The 20,090-nt window shown below is 38.4% G+C and overlaps 1 protein-coding gene and 1 pseudogene across 1 annotated transcript; one reads left to right on the forward strand and one right to left on the reverse strand.

Moving 5' to 3' along the window:
* The first annotated feature begins 518 nt into the window (after positions 1-518).
* LOC145562508 (pentatricopeptide repeat-containing protein At1g59720, chloroplastic/mitochondrial pseudogene) lies at positions 519-2,525 on the forward strand (annotated as a pseudogene).
* Positions 2,526-2,607: 82 nt separating this feature from the next.
* Positions 2,608-12,494, reverse strand: LOC145562509 (uncharacterized). The gene is made up of 4 exons (XM_081622808.1): positions 11,842-12,494; positions 4,993-5,607; positions 4,111-4,399; positions 2,608-2,962 (listed from the first exon to the last, which is right to left on the reverse strand). Exons 1-4 carry the CDS (start codon positions 12,436-12,438, stop codon positions 2,928-2,930), a joined length of 1,536 nt encoding a protein of 511 aa, XP_081478934.1. The 5' UTR covers positions 12,439-12,494; the 3' UTR covers positions 2,608-2,927.
* Positions 12,495-20,090: the final 7,596 nt, after the last annotated feature.

Here is a 20,090-nt window from a genome sequence, read left to right on the forward strand (position 1 = left end):
ATTATAATTGTTATATGATAAATTGATAATATATAGTACTAAATACAGCCATATAGGGTATCATGAGCAACTCTTACACAAAAGTACGTATACACTGAGGAGGATGATTTAGATCGATAACTTATGGTGTTAAAAATTTGTGGTTAAGCAAATAAGAGGAATACTATGTATCGAGTATTTATGCAAAAAAAAGGGTGAGAATAAAAATTAACGGCTAGTTTCCTTAAATTTTAAACTAGACGTTGTACTTCCAAAAATAAGGGTATTTGTGTAATTATTTAACAAGTTAGGGCATTTGGTGAATTAAATTTTATTGGTAACGAAACTTTAACGCCGGGGGTATTTTAAGGTCACGATGTGAATATTAACAAACGTTAGTGGTATTTGGTGAATTTTGAAAAACTTAAGGGTATTTGGTGAATTTTTGAAAAGGTCAAGGACATTTGGTGAAAAAACCGATTTAATTTATTGTAAAGATTTTCAGGACTTAAAAAAAAAATGGATAATTTGATCTAATTTCCAGTTTCCACCACTAGATTCTGGCACTTTAGCAATGATCATAGCTGCCCCAACCACCCCACCACCCCACTCTCTCTCCTCCTCCACCGCAACCACCACCAACAACAACCATGTCCACCACCTTCTCTCTCTCCTCAACCAATGCTCCTCCATGACTCAGCTCAAACAAATCCATGCCCAAACACTGCGCACAACCCCACTTCACCACCCTAAACACCTCCACTTTCTTTACAGCAGACTCCTGCACTTCTCTTCTTCCTCTGACATTCACTATTCTCTCACACTTTTCTCCCAAATTCACTACCCCAATTCCTTCATTTGGAATACCCTTATTAGATCTTGCGCAATCAGTAATACCCATAAAAAATTAGCCTTTCAATGTTACTGTAACATGTTGATTGATGGGAATGTTAACACAGATAAGCATACTTACCCTTTTGTTCTTAAAGCTTGTGCTTACTTGTTTGATGAATTTGCAGGTAAACAGGTTCATACCCATGTTTTAAAACTTGGGTTTGGGTCTGATGTGTATGTTAATAACAGTCTTATTCATTTTTACGCTTCTTGTGGGTACTTGGATTGTGCACGTAAGGTGTTCGATGAAATGCCTGAACGAAGTGTTGTGTCGTGGAATGCGATCATTGATGCATTCGTTCGGTCTGGGGAGTTTGATGTGGCGTTGAGGTTGTTTAGAGAGATGCAGGGGTCGTTTGAGCCTGATGGGTATACACTGCAGAGCGTTATTTCTGCTTGTGCTGGTTTAGGAGCTTTGTCTTTAGGGGTTTGGGCTCATGCTTATGTTTTGAGGGTTTGTGATGCTAAGCTGGGTAGTGATGTTTTGCTGAATAATTCATTGGTGGAAATGTATTGTAAATGTGGGATGTTGGATTTGGCTAAGCAGGTGTTTGATGGGATGGTTAAGCGCGATGTTAATTCGTGGAACAACATGATTCTAGGACTTGCTATGCATGGAAAATCTATGTTAGCCTTGGAATATTTTGATGAAATGACGAGTGCTGAAGGGCTAGTGCCGAATGCAATTACATTTGTTGGCATTTTAAGTGCATGTAATCATGGTGGCATGGTTGAATTAGGTCGCGAGTATTTTGACAAAATGGTTAGAGATTACTCTATTGAACCTCGGCTAGAGCACTATGGATGCTTCATTGATCTTCTTGCTCGTGCAGGATTAATAGAAGAAGCTTTATATATAGTAACAAACATGCCCATGAAACCTGATGTGGTTATATGGAGAAGTCTTCTTGATGCTTGTTGCAAGAAAAATAAAGGCATACAACTGAGTGAACAAGTGTTTGAAAAGATCCTTGAGGCTGAGGGAGAGACCTCCAGTGGTGTTTATGTGCTTCTCTCCAGGGTTTATGCCTCAGCTTCTCGATGGAATGAAGTCGGTCTTATAAGAAAGTTGATGGCTGATAGAGGCGTAAAGAAAGAACCTGGCTGTAGTTCCTTGGAAATTAATGGCATCTATCATGAATTTTTCGCAGGGGACACTTCTCACTCTCAAACAGAGGACATTTACCGGGTTCTGGATGTGATAAATCAGAGACTTCACTCAGCAGGATATAGGCCTGACATTTCACAAGCACCCTTGGTGGATGGTGAACATGAGGATCAAAAGCAAGATGCACTTAAGCTACACAGTGAAAGACTTGCCATTGCATTTGGACTCCTAAATCTAAAACCTGGTGTTCCCATTCGCATATTCAAAAACCTTCGTGTCTGTAATGACTGTCATGAAGTCACCAAACTGATATCTAAGATATTTGGCGTTGAGATTATTGTGAGAGATCGAGCTCGATTCCACCACTTCAAAGATGGTATTTGTTCATGTGCGGATTACTGGTAATATATGGTCTATTTGACACAATTTGTATATTTCTAGCATCAGTTAGATCAGGTGGAAACAACTTTTGATGACGAATGTATTTGTCTGTGGCTAATAAATACTTATACGAGTATATACAAGTAAATATTAAAAACTTTAAACTAGCATAAAAATGAAATCTGGAGATACTGTCTAATGCTAATTTCTTTATTCATTTATCAATCACACACACAGAAAACCAATCTCCAAAAGAACATATATATTTACAAGCAGCAATACAAAACTGCCAGAACATCATAGCTTCTACAAAAATCAGCTCAAGACCTTAAACATATGAAAAAATATATGGAGCACATCTTCAATTAAGTCACAGGCAACAACACAAAATTGGCGACTAACTTGCTTATGGAACCTGACTCCAGCATCGTACAATCGTCACTTGCTAAGGCTGCAATTACTTTCTGGATCACACTACAAGGCAAACCCTATATGAAACTTGAATATCTGTTGAATATGTATTAACATCTCATGCCCATGTACAGAACTCAATTTGACGAGCTTGTCATGAAATTCCCACTTTTGTGAATTCGTCTACCACTGGAACATGAAAACATAACAGCGAATATTTAATTAGTCCCGTTATAGAATTTGTTCCAAAAGTTCATGCAGGAAAGATTAAAGTTGCAGGAAATCAGTAACTCAGATGGCTACTCCCTATTGCTTTGGCATACATGAAAATCCAACTTCTTATTAAATGTAATACACATAAAAGTCACACATTGATGATTGATCTACAAACTTCAGTGGTCAGCTATTCAAAATATTTGTATATAGGTGAACCAGAGTCACAAAAACCAACAGCAAATTAGAATGTAAGCCAGCACCCATACTGAACAGCAATTTGAATAAGCAGTTTCAATTGAAAGATGAACTAGTAAGTAGTTAGGGCTATACAGACAATTTCCCCATACCATGTATTCACATCAAATACAATTTTTACGATTGCCCTTTTACCATCCTGGAAGCACGACTTTCTCTAATCATGTAAAGTGCAACCAGTTGAATATGAACGGCATATTCTTAAAGCAGATTTTCTATATGAAGTGTAGCAAGTTTATCAGCTGACATAATGCGATAAAAACTCAACCAAACCCTTGCAGCGCATTCATCCCATCTCATCTATAAATCAAAAGATACAGCCATGAACAAAGACAACTTGCAATACCCAAACACCTCCCCAATCAATCTACAATACAATCTATTTAAGTACTGAACTAAGGAGAGATCACAGTCACATTTGTAATATAGTTTCCTATAAAAAATTTTGGCAAGCAAAGTCTAGCTATTTTCCTATTAGAAATAACGTGGGAGAAAAGTGACTACTTATGCAACCCCAATATGCCAAAGAATTTTTGAATGCAATCTAGTGATTACAGTCCTAATGGTATTGTGTATCATAGCAAGCTCTTCAGCTATACCATAATGACAGTTAGGAACATTCTGACCCCAAAGTCTTCAGTACCAGTTCATAGCATCAACATGGAGGGAAAGCAAGGGCTGAATGGAAGGTGATATTTATACGAGTTCTATGTTCGTGAAACACTGAAACACTCTACTTTCTTGTTTTGTAATGAGTAATTCTACAAAGTAAAACATAGGAAGTACAAAGCAGTAGGCAAACATACATTAAACATGCATGAGATATGACCAGAATAAGTGTTAACAAGATACATAAGAAAACTTACATCTCGAAGTTGATGGAACCACAACAATGTGCATGGTTGTGTTGTTTGGAGGTAGTTGCAAGCGAAGGGGATACAATTTCCCATTCAAAGGGCTACGTGTGCATACTAAGATATCCTCAAACCCAATCTCTTCCTCCAATTTTTGAGTTAGCTCCGCAACACTGTGGCCTTTGAACGTAAAGGAGCTACCCTCCACACTATCATTAACACCACCATAGTCATCTGCAACATGGTAATAGATTAGCCTACCATCCTGCTTAGGCGGTGAGTATGTCCCCGAGTCAGTTGACTGCAAAATCAAAAACCCAAAATAAAATCAGCATTTCAGCACTCAAACAATTAAGAAGTATTATGTAGATACCCAATTTCTACTCAATCAACTATACAATATGAGTATATGACAAACCATTTTCTACAATAGAGTGCTCACACAATTAATTTCCAATTTCAATTGAGTGTGAAAATGGAACATTCCCTCCCTATAAGCCTAAAAGCAATTTCTTTTGTTCATGTGTAAAGTGAGTCACAAGCAAGTCACAAAAAGCACAATGATACAACTTTATTGTTTTTTGTTCATTTGTTCATAGTCTTAAACCTCAAAAGTTTAACCAACTAAAATAGTCTCAAACCTCAAAAGTTTAACTAACTAAAATTGAGTATGAAAATGAAATAATACCCTAAAAGCCTAAAGTGAGTCACAAACAAGGGACAAAAAGTGAAATGATGCAAACAAGATTTGATCTAAGTCTTGAACTTTGCAAGTTTAACCAACTAAAATAATTGTCATTTGTTACGCACAGTTATCATTTTCTCATTCTTACTAAAAAAAAAAACAATAAATAAGCCAAACAAGTAACATTAAAAGTTAAATACTAGTATTACCTCTTGCCTGTTATACTTTCCCGACCCATTAGAAACCGAGCTCAAATCCGACCCAAAAGAATCCAAATGCTCAACCTTATTAACCTGTTCAAGACCCGAACCCGGAATCGGATTCGCCTTGGGCTTCAAATCCTCCATTTTATTATCTGCATAATCCGAAATCTCAAGAATATCAACATCCCAAACCACCCAATCTTGAGTAGCAGTCCGATGAGGAACATCATGAGTAACAGAATTCCTCCAAGGCGGCAACCCACCATTGGCCCGAAGATAATTCCCATATCTAGTCTTTAAACGAACTTGTGACCCATCCTTGGTGGGCTCCCATTCAACCGAGGAGTCAAGCCTGTGTGGCATTGACTGAACCACCTTCCGACCCGTCATCCCCAGCAAAAACGGCTGGTTTGACGCGGTCAAGTATTTCCCATAGCAGCTCTTGAGTCGTATTGAATTGTTTGAACCTTGAACCGGTTCTACGACCCATCTTGCGTTTCGGGCTGACCCGTTTCGTTCCTGTGAAACGGATTCTTGGTCTTCCTCTGCGATTAAGTACTTGCCATGGTGGCTCTTTAATCGGACTGTTTTTGCGTTGTAGAACAAATCCATTCCTGACCTCTGAAATTGATCAATAAATACTTCGTAAATGAGATATAATCAGTTGATGATTTTAGAGTTGGTAAGAAATTCGGGGTTTATATTTGTAGGAGAGAGAAAGCGCGGCAGCGGTAGGCGGGAGAGGAGGTGGCGGAGGAAAGAGGGAAAAAGGGTTGAGAGAAATGATGGAATTTGACTGAATCAAATACAAAGGAAAATCAAAGAGGACAGTTGTTATTATTACTGTCTTTTTTTGGTAGTAACATTGATGTCATAAAACTCATAAATATTACTGTACATCACAACAAAATGTTAACTCATTATCCCTTCAAAAGAAAATGTTAACTCATTACAACTTTCTACGGTGGTAACTGCTAATTGCTGCGGTGGTCGGTTTTATTTTTGGGATATTACTGATTTTTTTGCTGAGTGTGTAAATGAATAATGACGTCTTTTGATTTTATTCTTTTCTATTCATAGGGAATTGTTTACTTTTTGGTGTAATTTTAGGATAATCTAGATTTTTTTTTTTAGGAAAGGATAATCTAGATTTTGTAAAAAAAAAAAAAAAAAAAAAAGGTACGACTATCAAATTATGAATCAGTGAATCACAATGGATATTTATTTTTGTTCTTCATAAAATTTGATAATTTAATGTATTTAATGTGACAAAAATAAAAATGACCAACTCATAAACTCAATTTATTTGATCATAAATAAACACTTTGTACATACTTAGGTCAAATCTAACCTATTTTTGACCTAGCTGATATAAATTCATTACTCATTATATTCAATAATTTTAAATACATGTGAAAATTTTATTCAAAAAGGGCAAATATTAAGATTCATTAATATTAATGTAATACCATCTAATTGTGATTATTTTTAGTGTACAACTAAGGTTTTATTCATAAAAGAAAAATTAAAATCAAATCAAATTTTATGAACTGAACCATAGTGATAAAGCCCATAACCTACCAAATTAATTAATTAAATGGAATTTTTAAAGATTTGAATATTTGTACGCAAGTATTTTCAAAGCTTAAAACTTACTCAATTTAATGTGTTGTTAGTTTGGTAACAGTAACATGCAAAGCTTGCTTAATCCAAGAAACGATTCTAAAGATTTACTCGTATATACTGTAGTTTTGATGCAATTAGAACTTTGACATCTTAACTTGTCCCAATACCTCCCATTAAACTTCCACACCATGTACGGATCGATAAGTTAAACCATGATATGGCTCGACAATATCAACTTTGAATATCCCATAATTTCATATTCCAATACAAATAAAAAGTACCAAAAAAACTTTTTATTTTTAATTTTATTGGGAGCATAAAACAATAAAATAAAAACTTTATATGTGTAAACTAAATGATTTTTATATGGCTATCAATTTGTATTTCGTATGAAGTATATTTGAGTAATCAAGATAGTGACTTCATTCAAACGCATTCAATTCCTGTAAATTGTTTTATTTCATGTCTTTCACAAATTAAAATTATTAAAATATAATTTGAATAAGATCAAATTGATCATGTACCGTGAGCCTTATAAATTCAAGAATTAGTCTTACGCTCCGTGAGTACTTATTAGCTTTTGCATTATTAAAAAGGAAAAATTGAGTTTATAAATCCCAACTTTGGGCGGTTTACTATGAAAAATCCCAACTATGTGTTATCCATCAAAAATCCCAACTTTGATACCCATCTTCTTTAAAAGATCCCAAATGGTCAGTTACCTGAAGAGAAGGTTAACTCTTTTTAAAAAGAAATAGCCACTTGTCAGAATTTTAGTGGTCCAAAAAATAAAATTAATTGTTTTTTTTTTAAATCTGATTTATTCAAAAATTAAAAAAATTAAAAAAAAAACCAACCCAGCACCCCACACCACCCCCACCCCATCCCGGAAAACACCCTACCCCCACCCCCACCCCGGCGAAAAATCGCCCCCCACCCTCGAAAACCCTTCCCCTATCGCCGGAAAAACAGCGCCCACCCCTCCCCCACCCTCGAAACCCACCTTTTTCCCTCCTTGAAATAACCGTGGGGTCGATTTCAGGGGTGGGGGAAGGGAGGGGGGTGATTTTGAGGGTGGGGATTTTGGGAGGGGTGTTTTCCGGTTTAGAGTAGAAGGGTTTTGCGAGGGTGGGGGGAGGGAAAGGGGTGGGTTTCAGAGTGGGGGAGGGGTTGGTAGCCGAATTCCAGCAGCGAGGGAGGGGTTATCGGGGGTTGTGGGGTGGGGTGGGGGTAGGGTGTTTTTCGGGGTGGGGTGTTTTCCGGGATGGGGATGGGGGCTGCTTTTTTTTTATTATTATTTTGAATTTTTTATTTTATTAAAATTAATTAATTTTTTATTTTTTAGTTTTTTTTTTTAATTATTATTTTTGACTAATCCCGTGTTGACACGAGGATTGTAATATGAAATAACAGGTTTGGTGACCTGTTTGGATCTTTAAAAGAAGATGGGTATCAAAGTTAGGATTTTTGAGAGATAACGCATAGTTGAGATTTTTCATAGTAAACCGTCCAAAGTTGGGATTTATAAACTCAATTTTTCCTATTAAAAATAGATTTTCTAAAGCATCACCTGAGCAAAAAAATCTATACCCCAATTTTCTAATACGAAAAAAAAGAGTCCACAAATCATTGTCAAACTAGACAAATCCTTCTCAAGAACTCAAACTGCTAAATGCCTTTGTAATTTTTGTCCCAAAAAAAAAAAAAAAAAAAAAAGCCTTTGTAAAACAAAAGGTATAGTATCTAGAAGGTCACAAGAGAAATTGGTAATGGTGTAACTTTAAATTTCAGCTCCAATTTCCCACTCTTGAAATACCCCACATTTATCAAATTCTTTGCTATGTCGAGAGGGAACCTAAATGGCAACTTGGACATTTTAATTTCAATTTAATCAATAAAAACAAGTAAATGGCATGTTTTTGTCATTTCATTTTATTTTTATACTCCCTTTATTTTTTTTAAAACGGATTACTTAAGTCACTTTTATGGACACATTTGTTAAAACATAACTTTAACAATTAGTACTTAGTACCTTTAATAATAGTCTGTTATTAAAAATTATAAATAGAAATTAAATTATGAAAATAAACATTTTAAGTTTGTAGCTAATCTAATGATAAATAACAACATTTACTCATTTTATTATACTCCGTAGCAAAATCTATAATATAATTGTTGAGTCATTTTTCAACTTTTAACCACAACACTCATAACTTTAAGGGCCTGTTTACATTTACTTAATTTCAGTTCAATTCAGCTCCAATCAGCTCAATTCAATTCAGCTCCAATCAGTTCAGTTCCAATCAGTTCAGTTCAGTTTAGCTCTTAATTTCCCTCTCTCATAAAATATTCAGTTCAGTTCAGTTCAGTTCAGTTCAGTTCAGTTCCAATCAGTTCAGTTCAGCTCAATTCAGTAAATGTGAACAGACCCTAAATCCTCCATTTTTGTTAACTTTACTTTTTAATTTATTATTATTATTATTATTATTATTATTATTATTTTTAAACCTATTAATTTCCATTAGAAATTCCTATTCCATAACTACTACTAAACAAATTCAATAACTTCCACTATCATATTTACACAAATAAATTAATAATATTGTATGGAGTAGTAATAAAAAAAACATTGATATATACGATTAATATATTCCGTGCTTTATCACGGGTATGCTCTAGTAAATTAAGTTAAAGAGAGTATGTGAATAATGCTGCATAAGTCAAAGTGATGCAAATATTAAAAAAATGGAGGAAATTCTAATTAATGTATTCCATATATTCGATAGAGAGAGAGGAAAAAAAAAAAACCTTGTAATTCTAGCGTTGATACTTTAATTAGAAGCGAATATAATATCTATATTTTTCAGTTCATATTTTGTTCGGTACTCAATAGTCTCTAACTTCGACTAGTATTACTCGGTAAAGGAAAATAATATAATATTGAACAATGTCCGAACTATATTATTCTAGTTATGAAAAAGTGTATTATGAAGTTGTATTATATTGGTAATCAACTAGAGATTTTTATGTAATCTGCTTCAGCCTAATCTTTTAATAAAACTCTGGCTATCCACAATAGTGAGGGGAGACTGAAACCTTTTCAACAAGAAAGACGGGGAACCATACCACATGCTTTGCTTATCATTTATGTTAATTAATGTTTTCTACTTGTACCAACTTTTGACGTTTTCAAGTGCACATTATTATTATTTTACCAAACGCTGGATTTATCAAACTGGCGTTTTTATATACAAACAAACATACCATAGATTATCTTTAAGATTATATTCTTTTAATCATGGACTACTAGTGTGAGGCACTTGACTTACTGTTGCCCTTCAATTATTGCTGCTTCTTTTTCTTGTGTGCTTTGATTCGAATTGTATATTCTATCAATTATTATCAGCTTAAGCATCCAATGATCAGACTATACTTGATATTTTTAACGACGACAATTCCATATTGATACTAATCGATTCTCCCTCTAAATAATGTACTGTATATTTTATCTTTTTTATACGACTATATTTAGTATATGATTTATCTTTCATTATGGAGTATTATAATTACAATAAGATTTAACTTTTGCAATATAGTTCATCTAAACTATGGTCGGACTTATTATAGTTAGTTAAAGTAAACAGACAAGTTTATACAAGTTGCATAACTTCAAATAATGACACATCGACCAACAATTACTCCTATTAAGCATAATTATATACTTGAATGAAGTACCGTACATCCTAACAAACTTTTACTATTATGGAATTGCAATTAAGGATTAGCTAGGGTAGTTTTATCAAACTCTCACTTAAAGGGCAAAAATCTCAGTGGGTTGAACACTAGTATAGTGGTCCTATTTTTTAAAGCAAAGAAAAGTTTGCTACTCCTTATATTCCCACCTGAAAAATAGAAATAGTACAACAGTATTATGAAGTAGTGGTATGGTGGAACACCGGTACGCAAATTAGTTAAAATCAATCAAGAGACTCCAAATTACAGCATCTTTATGAAAGGTCAGCAGACTAATATTCAAGAAAGCTAAGTCAATAAAATTACAAAGTCACTCCATTTTTTAATCTGGCTATGACATGGATATAACCATGCAATCATGCAGAAATCTGATTGAGTTTCTAATATTCATTTAGTTATTGATAGTATGAACATTGGTCTTTATAACAACTCTTTTTTTAATTCATATCTTTTTCTTAGATCCATTAGAAATTCCTTTCATACAGAGAGTTTCTTATATTTCCTCTTTTTCCTACCTTTTGAAAAAATGCATGAGCAACGAGTAATTATACCAACACTTATATACAATTGTTTAATCCTTAAGCGTGATTCAACCATTTATATGATAAAAATGTTTATCCTTTTTTTTTTTTTTTTTTTTTAATTTTTTTTAATTTTTTAATTTTTATATATCTCCATTTAGTAGTGTTTAGTGTTATAATCTTTATAAATTATATACATTGATCATTGAACTTAGTTTGTTGAAAGTATGATACATAAATTAATACATAGTATTAAAATAATTGTTTTGGTAAGGACAGAGGTCAAAATTTAAAGGGGGACAACAAAACTATTAACAATACAAGTTTGCTAAGAATTGACTTGTATTTCACGCTAGAAAATTGAATTATAGGCTACTTGAGAAAAATCATGATAAAACTAAAATAGCCTTTGCACCTTAATTATAATAAGCATTTTAACACCATTACTATTACACAATTACCTTATTAGCTTTATTATTAGCTTTATACGTAATACTAAATAATAATCAAGTTAAATAGGTCACATCCTTACCTTGACATATTAAATTCCTCAATTAACATTGAAATTTTGAAATGAAAGAATGAGTCACCATCAATTGTGTTGATAAGTTTAATTGTTATTAGAAATTATGTTCACAAGCATGATCTCATCTCTAATCCATATCCATGATCTCGTCTCCCATCCACATCCAAACATTACCAACATTTCTTTCAAAGTTTAATTAATATTTTTATTGTAATTGTCTTATTTTATACCAACTTTTCGTACTGTATTAAATTTCTATACCAAAGCATTTCCTTACAATTATGTTATGATATTTTCCAAAGTTTAGCTATTATAGAATCAAAGTCAACACTCCAGAAAATTCAACTTACAACGATGTAACAACGAACCACACAAACAATAAAATCAGCAAACTCACCAAAATTAAAACAAGAGATACAATAAACATACCTTCTTGGTAAACAATTCTGCGGCTGGTGACATAATAGACCTCGTAGACATTGGTGTACCCGGGCACGACCCGTCAAAGTCGTTGGAAAAAACCGAATTAAAACTCGACAAAGGCGATAAGGCGTCGTTAAATGAACTGAGATCCGACAACGAAACGGGCTCAACATCCCAAAGGATCCAAACATTAGTCCCACCCGTAAGGGGTGAATCATGAGTAACAGAATTTCTCCAAGGTGGGGTCCCACCATTGGCCCTTAAATACTTTCCTTCTTTAGAACTTCTAAACTTGAGTTGAAAACCATCAGATATGGGTTCCCATTCCACTCGACTCGGGTCGAATATGGATAGTTGAACGACCCGTTTACCTGTCATCCTTAAAAGAAATGGACTATCGGATGCCGTCAGGTAAAGCCCCGAGTTGAGGTTCTTGAACCTGACCGCATCCCGGTTAGTCGAACACGGTTCGACAATCCAAACAGCTCGTCGAGACGAGCCGTTTCGGCTTTGTCGAACTGATTCATCATTCTCGTCTGCTACTAAGAACTTCTCTAGGTGACTTCTAAGCTTCACTGCCCCTGTTTTTACTAGAAGGTCCATGTATAATGTATATGATCACAAAATAAAGGTTGTATGTTAAAAAACAAAGATTGTAATAATATATGGTGGATGCAAAAAGGTAAAGCGTGAATTTGGATGGTGTTGCTTGTTGTATTAGAATGATTTGTTAATTATAGGTGTGTTTTATTTAATACCAATTGACAAATAAAAAAGTGTTCAAATTAGATGACTTTTATAAGTTACCAATTAAAAGGTTGACATGAAACTTCGAGGTTGGGTCTTGGTAATTTCCTAATTGATGGTATAATCATCTTTGGTCCAATGTTTCGAGATGCTCTCTTATGACCGTGGTTGCCAAGTACATTGCCCGATGGACTGACCAGTAATGTGAGTAAACCAATTCAGAAGAGATTGTTGTATACACTTGGATGTATGACACATCCATGGAATGCATCTTATTTTAATTTTGATGATTGATTTTCATTTAATCATCAAATAAATAGCAAAAATTAATTTTGGGTTGGTTGAATGCACGATGTTTTGGATGTTTTCTGGTCCCTCGAAAGAGTTACATCACCAAGACTGGTCCGATGCGGTCTGTACCTGTAAAACACGGAGACTCCGGTTGGTAGAAACTCCGCCGATCAAGTTAGTATCAGTCGAAGAGAGTAAAAGTACGAAAAGGTAAAAGTGAGATATTCTCGGATTCCAAGATCAGGTGAATTCTTTGATGTAAGAGATGTAGGTATGCTGTAATAAATGAATGTACCCCTAAAAAGGGGGGAATCTCCCTATTTATACGATCATTGGGAATTGTGCCCCTGCCTAGGTTACAGGAAACCTAGGACCGGTGGGTCGCGCTGCGTTGCGGCTTTCTCGAGACTTGGCCCGTAAAGGCAGTCTTTTTCCCAACATTCAGGGAGAGACACGTGTCAAATGATGATTGGTCCATTTTGGACCTCTCTTAATGGTGATACGTGTCATCTTCTAATTGGGCCACTTAGTATGGGTATTTTTACTCAAAACATTTGCCCCTTACAGATGTGACGTGGCGTGCCATGTGGCATCTATGACATTTGTCACTCTGTTACTGATAGGTTAATTTCATAGTAATTTAGGTTTAACCTTTTGCATTCCGGGGAAATTACAGGATGCCTATGAATTTACCCCTCTATAAATATGTCTTTTACCCCCCCTTATTTTGGACGTTTCCAAAAATTCTAGAGAGAGAAAATTAAGTTGGTGTAGGGAGAGAAATTCTAAGCCCCGTCTGTGTTATTCACAAACAGTTCCTTTCTTCCCCATCTGCCCAGCCGGTTAACGTCCGCTTGTGCTATATACAAGCAAAACACTTCTAGCCCGCTTGTTGCAGACGGTCAACGCTTGACCCCCTCCAAAGTCAAATCTTAAGGTACCGTCTCTACCCCTTTCAGCTCATTCTTGTTTTTCCCGTTTGTGCATTTATATTCAAAAAATGGACTCATCACCAACATACACGACACAGACTATGTTAGTAGTCAGTCGGTCTCTTGGTATGGACGAGTCTAGGACTGGGGGTGCCGGCTTTGGGTGTATGGAGCAGCCTTGTACATCCCCAAAATCAAATGTCTCTGTGTCTCTGTGCAGGACACAATGGCTCAAACTAAACAAACAGCCACCAGACGACAAAGAATAGACGGTACCTTGGAGGTAACGTCTGACGAGGTCTCGCCGGTTGAGGGGGATGACTTCCCTTCTGGGATCCCTAGTACCCCAAGTAGTGGGATCCTAGCCGAGTCTAAGAATAGAGACGGTGAAGAGGCCGTCTCCAGTGATGGCTCTCAAGAGATGGAGCCCGAAGATGGAGATGGGGAAGAGGCCGTCTCCAATGATGACTCTCAAGAGATGGAGCTCGAAGATGGAGACGGGGAGGAAGCCACCTTTGCCTCTGGGTCTGGTGGTGATGAGGTCTCTCAAGAAAGAGACGGAGGAAGCACCGCCTCTAGGTCTGGCTCTGAAGATAGCAACGATGACCCCCTTTCCCCACTTGAGGACAGTGAAGTGGAGGAGAGGAAAAAATGGGAAGAGGACGGATATCCCCTCAAAATCCATGTTTCAGCCAGAGATAGGGCAAATATGGAGAAGGGCCTTGAGGCCTTTAAACTCAAACGACCCTTAGGTATGGCGTATAAGAACCAGGTGCCGCCTGAGCTAGGCACCATTGCTTGGAAGGACGACCAGCCTAATTACAACGAATACTTCGGCTGCTACGAGGCGGCGTTTTTGGCTGGTCTCCGGTTCCCCTTGCATGATGCAGTGAAGGCAATCTTACGGGGTTATGACCTTGGGGTCTGGCAGTTGTTCCCAAACTCCTAGGTTAACATTCTATGCTATATTGCCGCATGCGAGATGCAGGGTCTGCACCCCGGCTGGGAGGCATTTGCCCACATGCACTATCTCAGCCATAACCCAGGTGGCTGGAGGGTGTGGTACACTTTGACCACCTACCCTAAGTACCAAATGACTCTAGACAAACCGTCTAAGTGGGACAACTGGAAGAACCGGTTCTATCTGGTTTCTGCCCCCACGCAGCGTGAAAATCACGAGCTTCGCCAATATAATAAGAAGCCTGACCTTTTGGGCCAGAAGTGCAAGTTCCCTGCTATCTTGAATGAGGACTATGAAAAGATCATAGAGGCGGGATTTTTTGAGCTCACAACGGACACCCTCTCAACCGGGGAAGTAATATGTGTTCCAAAAAATTGGATACCAAAACATGAATGGTTGAGAGACGAGGCATTCTTGTTCGTCTGTGGCCTCAGTACAATGTTTGACAAGGCGTAGGTTTACCAAGCATCCGGCAATTAACCGTTTATATTGCTAAATTCAGTTCTATTGCACAACTCGTGAACTGACCGTCTTTCCTTTATTTTGCAGCCACTGCTTTGAGGATGCTTTCCGAAGACAAGACACCCAAGCGGTCTGCTGCCCAAATCCGCAAGGATAATGCGGAAGCTAAATGGGCTTAGATAAAGGCCAAGGTAAGAACCGTTTGACCCCTTCTTGTAAACATTCAAATAGTTATCTATGCAAGCGGTTTCAACCGGCTGTATGCTAATGAGAATAATGAGAAATTTCTTTTACAGGGTGGGGAGCCTCTTGGGTCCTTCCAAAAGCTGCTCAAATGGACCAAAGACGACAACGTCTCTAGCCCTAACAAATCTCAAAAGGCGTCGTCCATTCAGACAGGTCCAGATGCTTCATCCGGAAAAGGCCGCCCGAGCATCGGGGGGAAGAGCATCAGCCTAAAAGGCTTCGACCTAGGCATTAATCTAGGGATTAAGCCGAGTGCCCACTCGGTACCGAAGGGTGGTGATCCACCCAAGAATGCAGCTTGTTCTGCAGCCACTGTAGGCGATGATAGCATACAGCCCCTCGAAGGTATGGCTAACCCTTTCGAAACTCCGCCTGATCTTGGCTGGCCCCTGCGAGTGAAATCACAATCTCAGCAGACGTCTGACAGATCATCTGGCAGTTGGCACCAGATAGGTGCCGCCTATACAACTCACTCACCCAATCTTAATTATAGTGTAGATCGCTCCCCCCGGTGGCCGGACGTTCAACAGCATGCCAAGTCCATGCTTAGGGCCATTCCCAAGAGGGAAAATGATAGCATCCCCGGCATAGAAACTTTCAACTTGGAGAGCATCCTAGCCCTCCTGTCTGAGGTATAACATCTCCTCTTAATTTCCAAGTATTTTCCCGCTTGTGTCCCTAAGACTGTTTGCACTTCTCAGGCCATGCTGAGAGTTGATTGGCTCAAGAGGCCATACACCCTGAAGAGGGAAGAGGTAAAGCGGGCTAATAAAGTGGCTAAAGATTTCGCAAACGTTGCCCAATACCAAAATACAATAAATGAACTTGAATCTAAAGCCTTGGAAATGGCGCAGGTGGACAACATCAGGCATCTGATGGCTGAGCTAGAGACTGCCTTGTAGAAGGCCAGTAACTTTGAGGTTGCCCTCAAGAACGCTCAGGCGGACCTCAAGGCTCTAGAGAGTGCTGACAAGGAGAAGACCAGCCTCCAAGCATACGTTGACCGCTTGAAGAACGAGATGGCGCAGACTCAGGATAACTTCAAGGTCACCTTGAGGGTGGAACAAGACCGCCTCATCGAGGATAATGAAATCGACTGTGAGAATCGGATGAAGATAGCCTAGGAGACGTTACATCCGGGGAAGGAGTACGGCATCTGGGCCTTAGCTTACCAATATGATGATGAAATTCAATCAGCAATAAATGAAGGAAAGCCGGAGCTAGAACTGTTCGACGTTTGGGCCAACAAAGAGGTTGACGAGAGGGAGCCAAATCAGGGGGGAGGAGGAGGAGGAGTGGAGCAAGAGCCAAAAGGAAAAATTCTCCAAGACTCCGTTGTTCCTCCGCTTGAGAAGGACACTCAGGGCCACCCATCTACACCTCAGTAATTCAGATTTTAGATTTTTCTGCGGCAGTATGCCAATTACTTTTCTCCGGCATGTGTGCCGAGTATTTGAATGTAATTCCAACAACAATTTTTGTTTTTGTCCGGATGGTCATCCCGTTAACATTTCCTCTCCCAGCCGTTTTGGTCGGATATTATGAAATTGCCGACTGAGTCGGTTTTGTTCAATTTGTTCTAATTTTTTCGATTTTTGCATTTTAAGTCTTTGTGTATATACTTGAATTTTGCCTAACTTATTAAAAGCATGCGCCACTTGACAAACCGGTTGTATTTGCCCTTGGGCGGCTGTGTAGTTGGTTTCAAAGTTTGATTGATTGATTGACTTGGGAACTTTTGATACTTTAAGGAGTATGAGATGTTCCTAAGTCAATCAATCAGTAGTGATTTCCCCAAACCAAGTACACATTCGTCCACTAGCATAAGCAGATTAGCTATTAGCCCAGGAGGTTTAAGTAGTTATATCAAACTATTTCCCACTGTCTGGGGTGCTTGCAATCCAATTATACTCTATGTCCGTTTGCCCCATTGGGAGGAGTTGTATGATTTCAGAAAATAATCTAAGTTAGAACTTCGACCGGTCACCGGCTGATGTCTTTAGACGTCCGGTTCTCTCGGGCTTGGTTGTTCTTTTTAGATTACTTTGGTCAGACGACTAGGCCAATTAGGCCGTTCAATTTAGGCTATTTGCAGGTGATTGAAGAGCAATGTGCCACCCAAATGGGAGATGCTCTCTGCGACGATTCCACCCGGATGGGCGTCGCCGGACGCCATACTCATGTTGGAGTAGACGAACTTATAAATTTAAATATCATGCGGCCTTTGGCCTCGTGTCTTTGCAAGACGATGTTTAGCCACTAAGTTTTTAAACTTAGTTTATATTTAGTACATAATAGTGGACCGTCTGTTCATTGTACAGGAGACATTTCAGACATTCTGTATGCATATAAATAAATAGCAGAATTGGAAATAAAAAGCTATTTTTCATTGATAGGATTTTCATTTACAAAAATTTACAACTCTCAGAAGTAGTACTTTTTTATGTTGTCTACATTCCAAGTTATGGTCAGCCGCCTACAGTCTAGAGTTTCTAGGTAGTAGGTGTCGTCTCTTACCTCTTCATAGATGCCGTAGGGACCTTCCCAATTGGAAGTTAACTTTCCCTACTCATTGGCCCTACCAGTTACCTCCATTTTACGTAACACAAAGTCTCCCACTTTCAGGGGCCGTTTGTGTATTCTGTTGTTGTAGACACGGGTCATTCTCAGACGGTAAATCTCATGACGCAAGGCGGCATTGCCCCAGCGTTCCGGGAGTGAGTCCAATGTTAGCCGCATGGCCTCCCAATTTGCCTTTTCATCGTATAGCATGACTCGCAGAGTCGGCTCATAATGCTCGATGGGTAAGACGGCTTCAACACCGTAGACCATGAGAAACGGGATTTTGCCGGTTGCCCCTTTTTCAGTTGTCCAGATGGGCCATAGGACCTGAATTAATTCTTCTACGATAAACCTCCAGCCCTTTCGATTTTGTTTTTAATTCCGTTTGAGATAAATTTGTTAAAAGCTTCAACTTGGCCGTTTGCTTGGGGTTAACAGACTGATGCAAAACAATGTGAGATCCCTTGATCTCCCAACCAATTCTTGAGTTGAGGTGTCTGAAACTGAGGGCCATTGTCAAAAACCATAGACATAAGCACCCCGAACCGGGTGATGATGTTCTTCCAAATGAAAGAGATGAAATCCTTTGTCTTGATGTTTTTGACTGCCTCCACCTCCAACCACTTGGTAAAGTAATCCACAACCACGAGAATGTACCGTATTCTGCCTGGTGCAGGTGTATACGGACCCATGATGTCCATGCCCCATTTAGCAAACGGGATCGTGCTATGGTTTGCTGTCAGGTCAGTGCTGGTTGATGGATGAGCCTTCCAAATCTTTGGCACTTGTTGCATTTTTTAACCATATCCATGGCGTCTGACTCAAGAGTGGGCCAGAAATACCCCTTCTGCCTATGTGAGAGGCGCAGTATCCTACATGCAATTCTTCAAGAACCTCTTTCCCCTTTTCTGGGGTAACACACTTCAACAACGGCTTCAAGAAACCTGTTTTGAAGAGTTCTCTGTTTCTCATGTCGAATTTTGCAGCTTATTTTTTCATGACAGCCACTTCCTGTGGTGAGTCAAGCAGCGTGCCGTCTAGTAAGTATGCCCAGATGCCATCCATCCAGGTAGAGCTTCGGTCAAGTACTCCAATGGGCTCTTCTTCAATAATGCTTCATTTTACCATAACTTCCCAGAAGACTGACCGAGGCGTATTACATGAGGCGGATGATGCCAGTTTTGACAATGAATCTGCCTGAATGTTTTCAGACCTGGGCACTTGACTCAGATGGAATTTTTCAATTGTCCCAGCTTCAGCTTTGACCGCATGAAGGTATTTGATCATAGCCGGATGGGTGGCTTCATAGTCACCATGGTATTAGCTAACGACCAACTGTGAATCAGAGCAGGCGTCAATCTTAATTTCCCTTGCCGCCTTACACATACAGATATCGGCTAGCAGGGCTTCATATTCTGCCTCATTATTTGAGGCTTGGAACTTGAACTATAGTGCATACTTATATTTTTCCCCCTCAAGAGACTAACAGATTACGCCTGCACAACAACCGTTCATGGTAGAGCCCCCGTCTACATACACTTTCCAAACCTGATCAGTATTGTCCGGTGCAACCGGCCGCGTCATTTTGACAATAAAGTCGTTGAACGCCCGACCCTTCACTGCCTTTCTTGGTTCAAAAGTGATTTCAAGACTTTGTATTTCAATAGCCCATTTAAGCATCCTACAGGATGACTCCAAGGTTGTCATTGGCTGCTTGAGAGGTTGGTCTGAATAGATCACAACTGGATGTGCCAGGAAGTAGGGTTTCAACTTGTTAATAGCCATGTAAAGAGCAAGGCCAAAATTTTCAACCATGGGGTACCATAGTTCAGCATTTCCGAGTACATGGCTAATGAAATAGACTAGGAGCTGAATGCCGTCTCTCTCAGCAAGGAGAACAGCACTGAGGGCATGATCTGAAGCGGCTAAGTACGTAAAAAGTGTCTCTTTGGGCAGAGGGCTAACAAGCCTTAGCAAAGAGTGTAGAAGTTCTTTCAATTTTTGAAAGGCCGCCTCAGCATCATCCCCCCATTCAAACCTTGCCTTTTTTTCTG

This window comes from Chenopodium album, chromosome 10 (genome assembly GCF_948465745.1).
Source record: "Chenopodium album chromosome 10, dcCheAlbu1.1, whole genome shotgun sequence".
Taxonomy (NCBI): Eukaryota; Viridiplantae; Streptophyta; class Magnoliopsida; order Caryophyllales; family Amaranthaceae; genus Chenopodium; species Chenopodium album.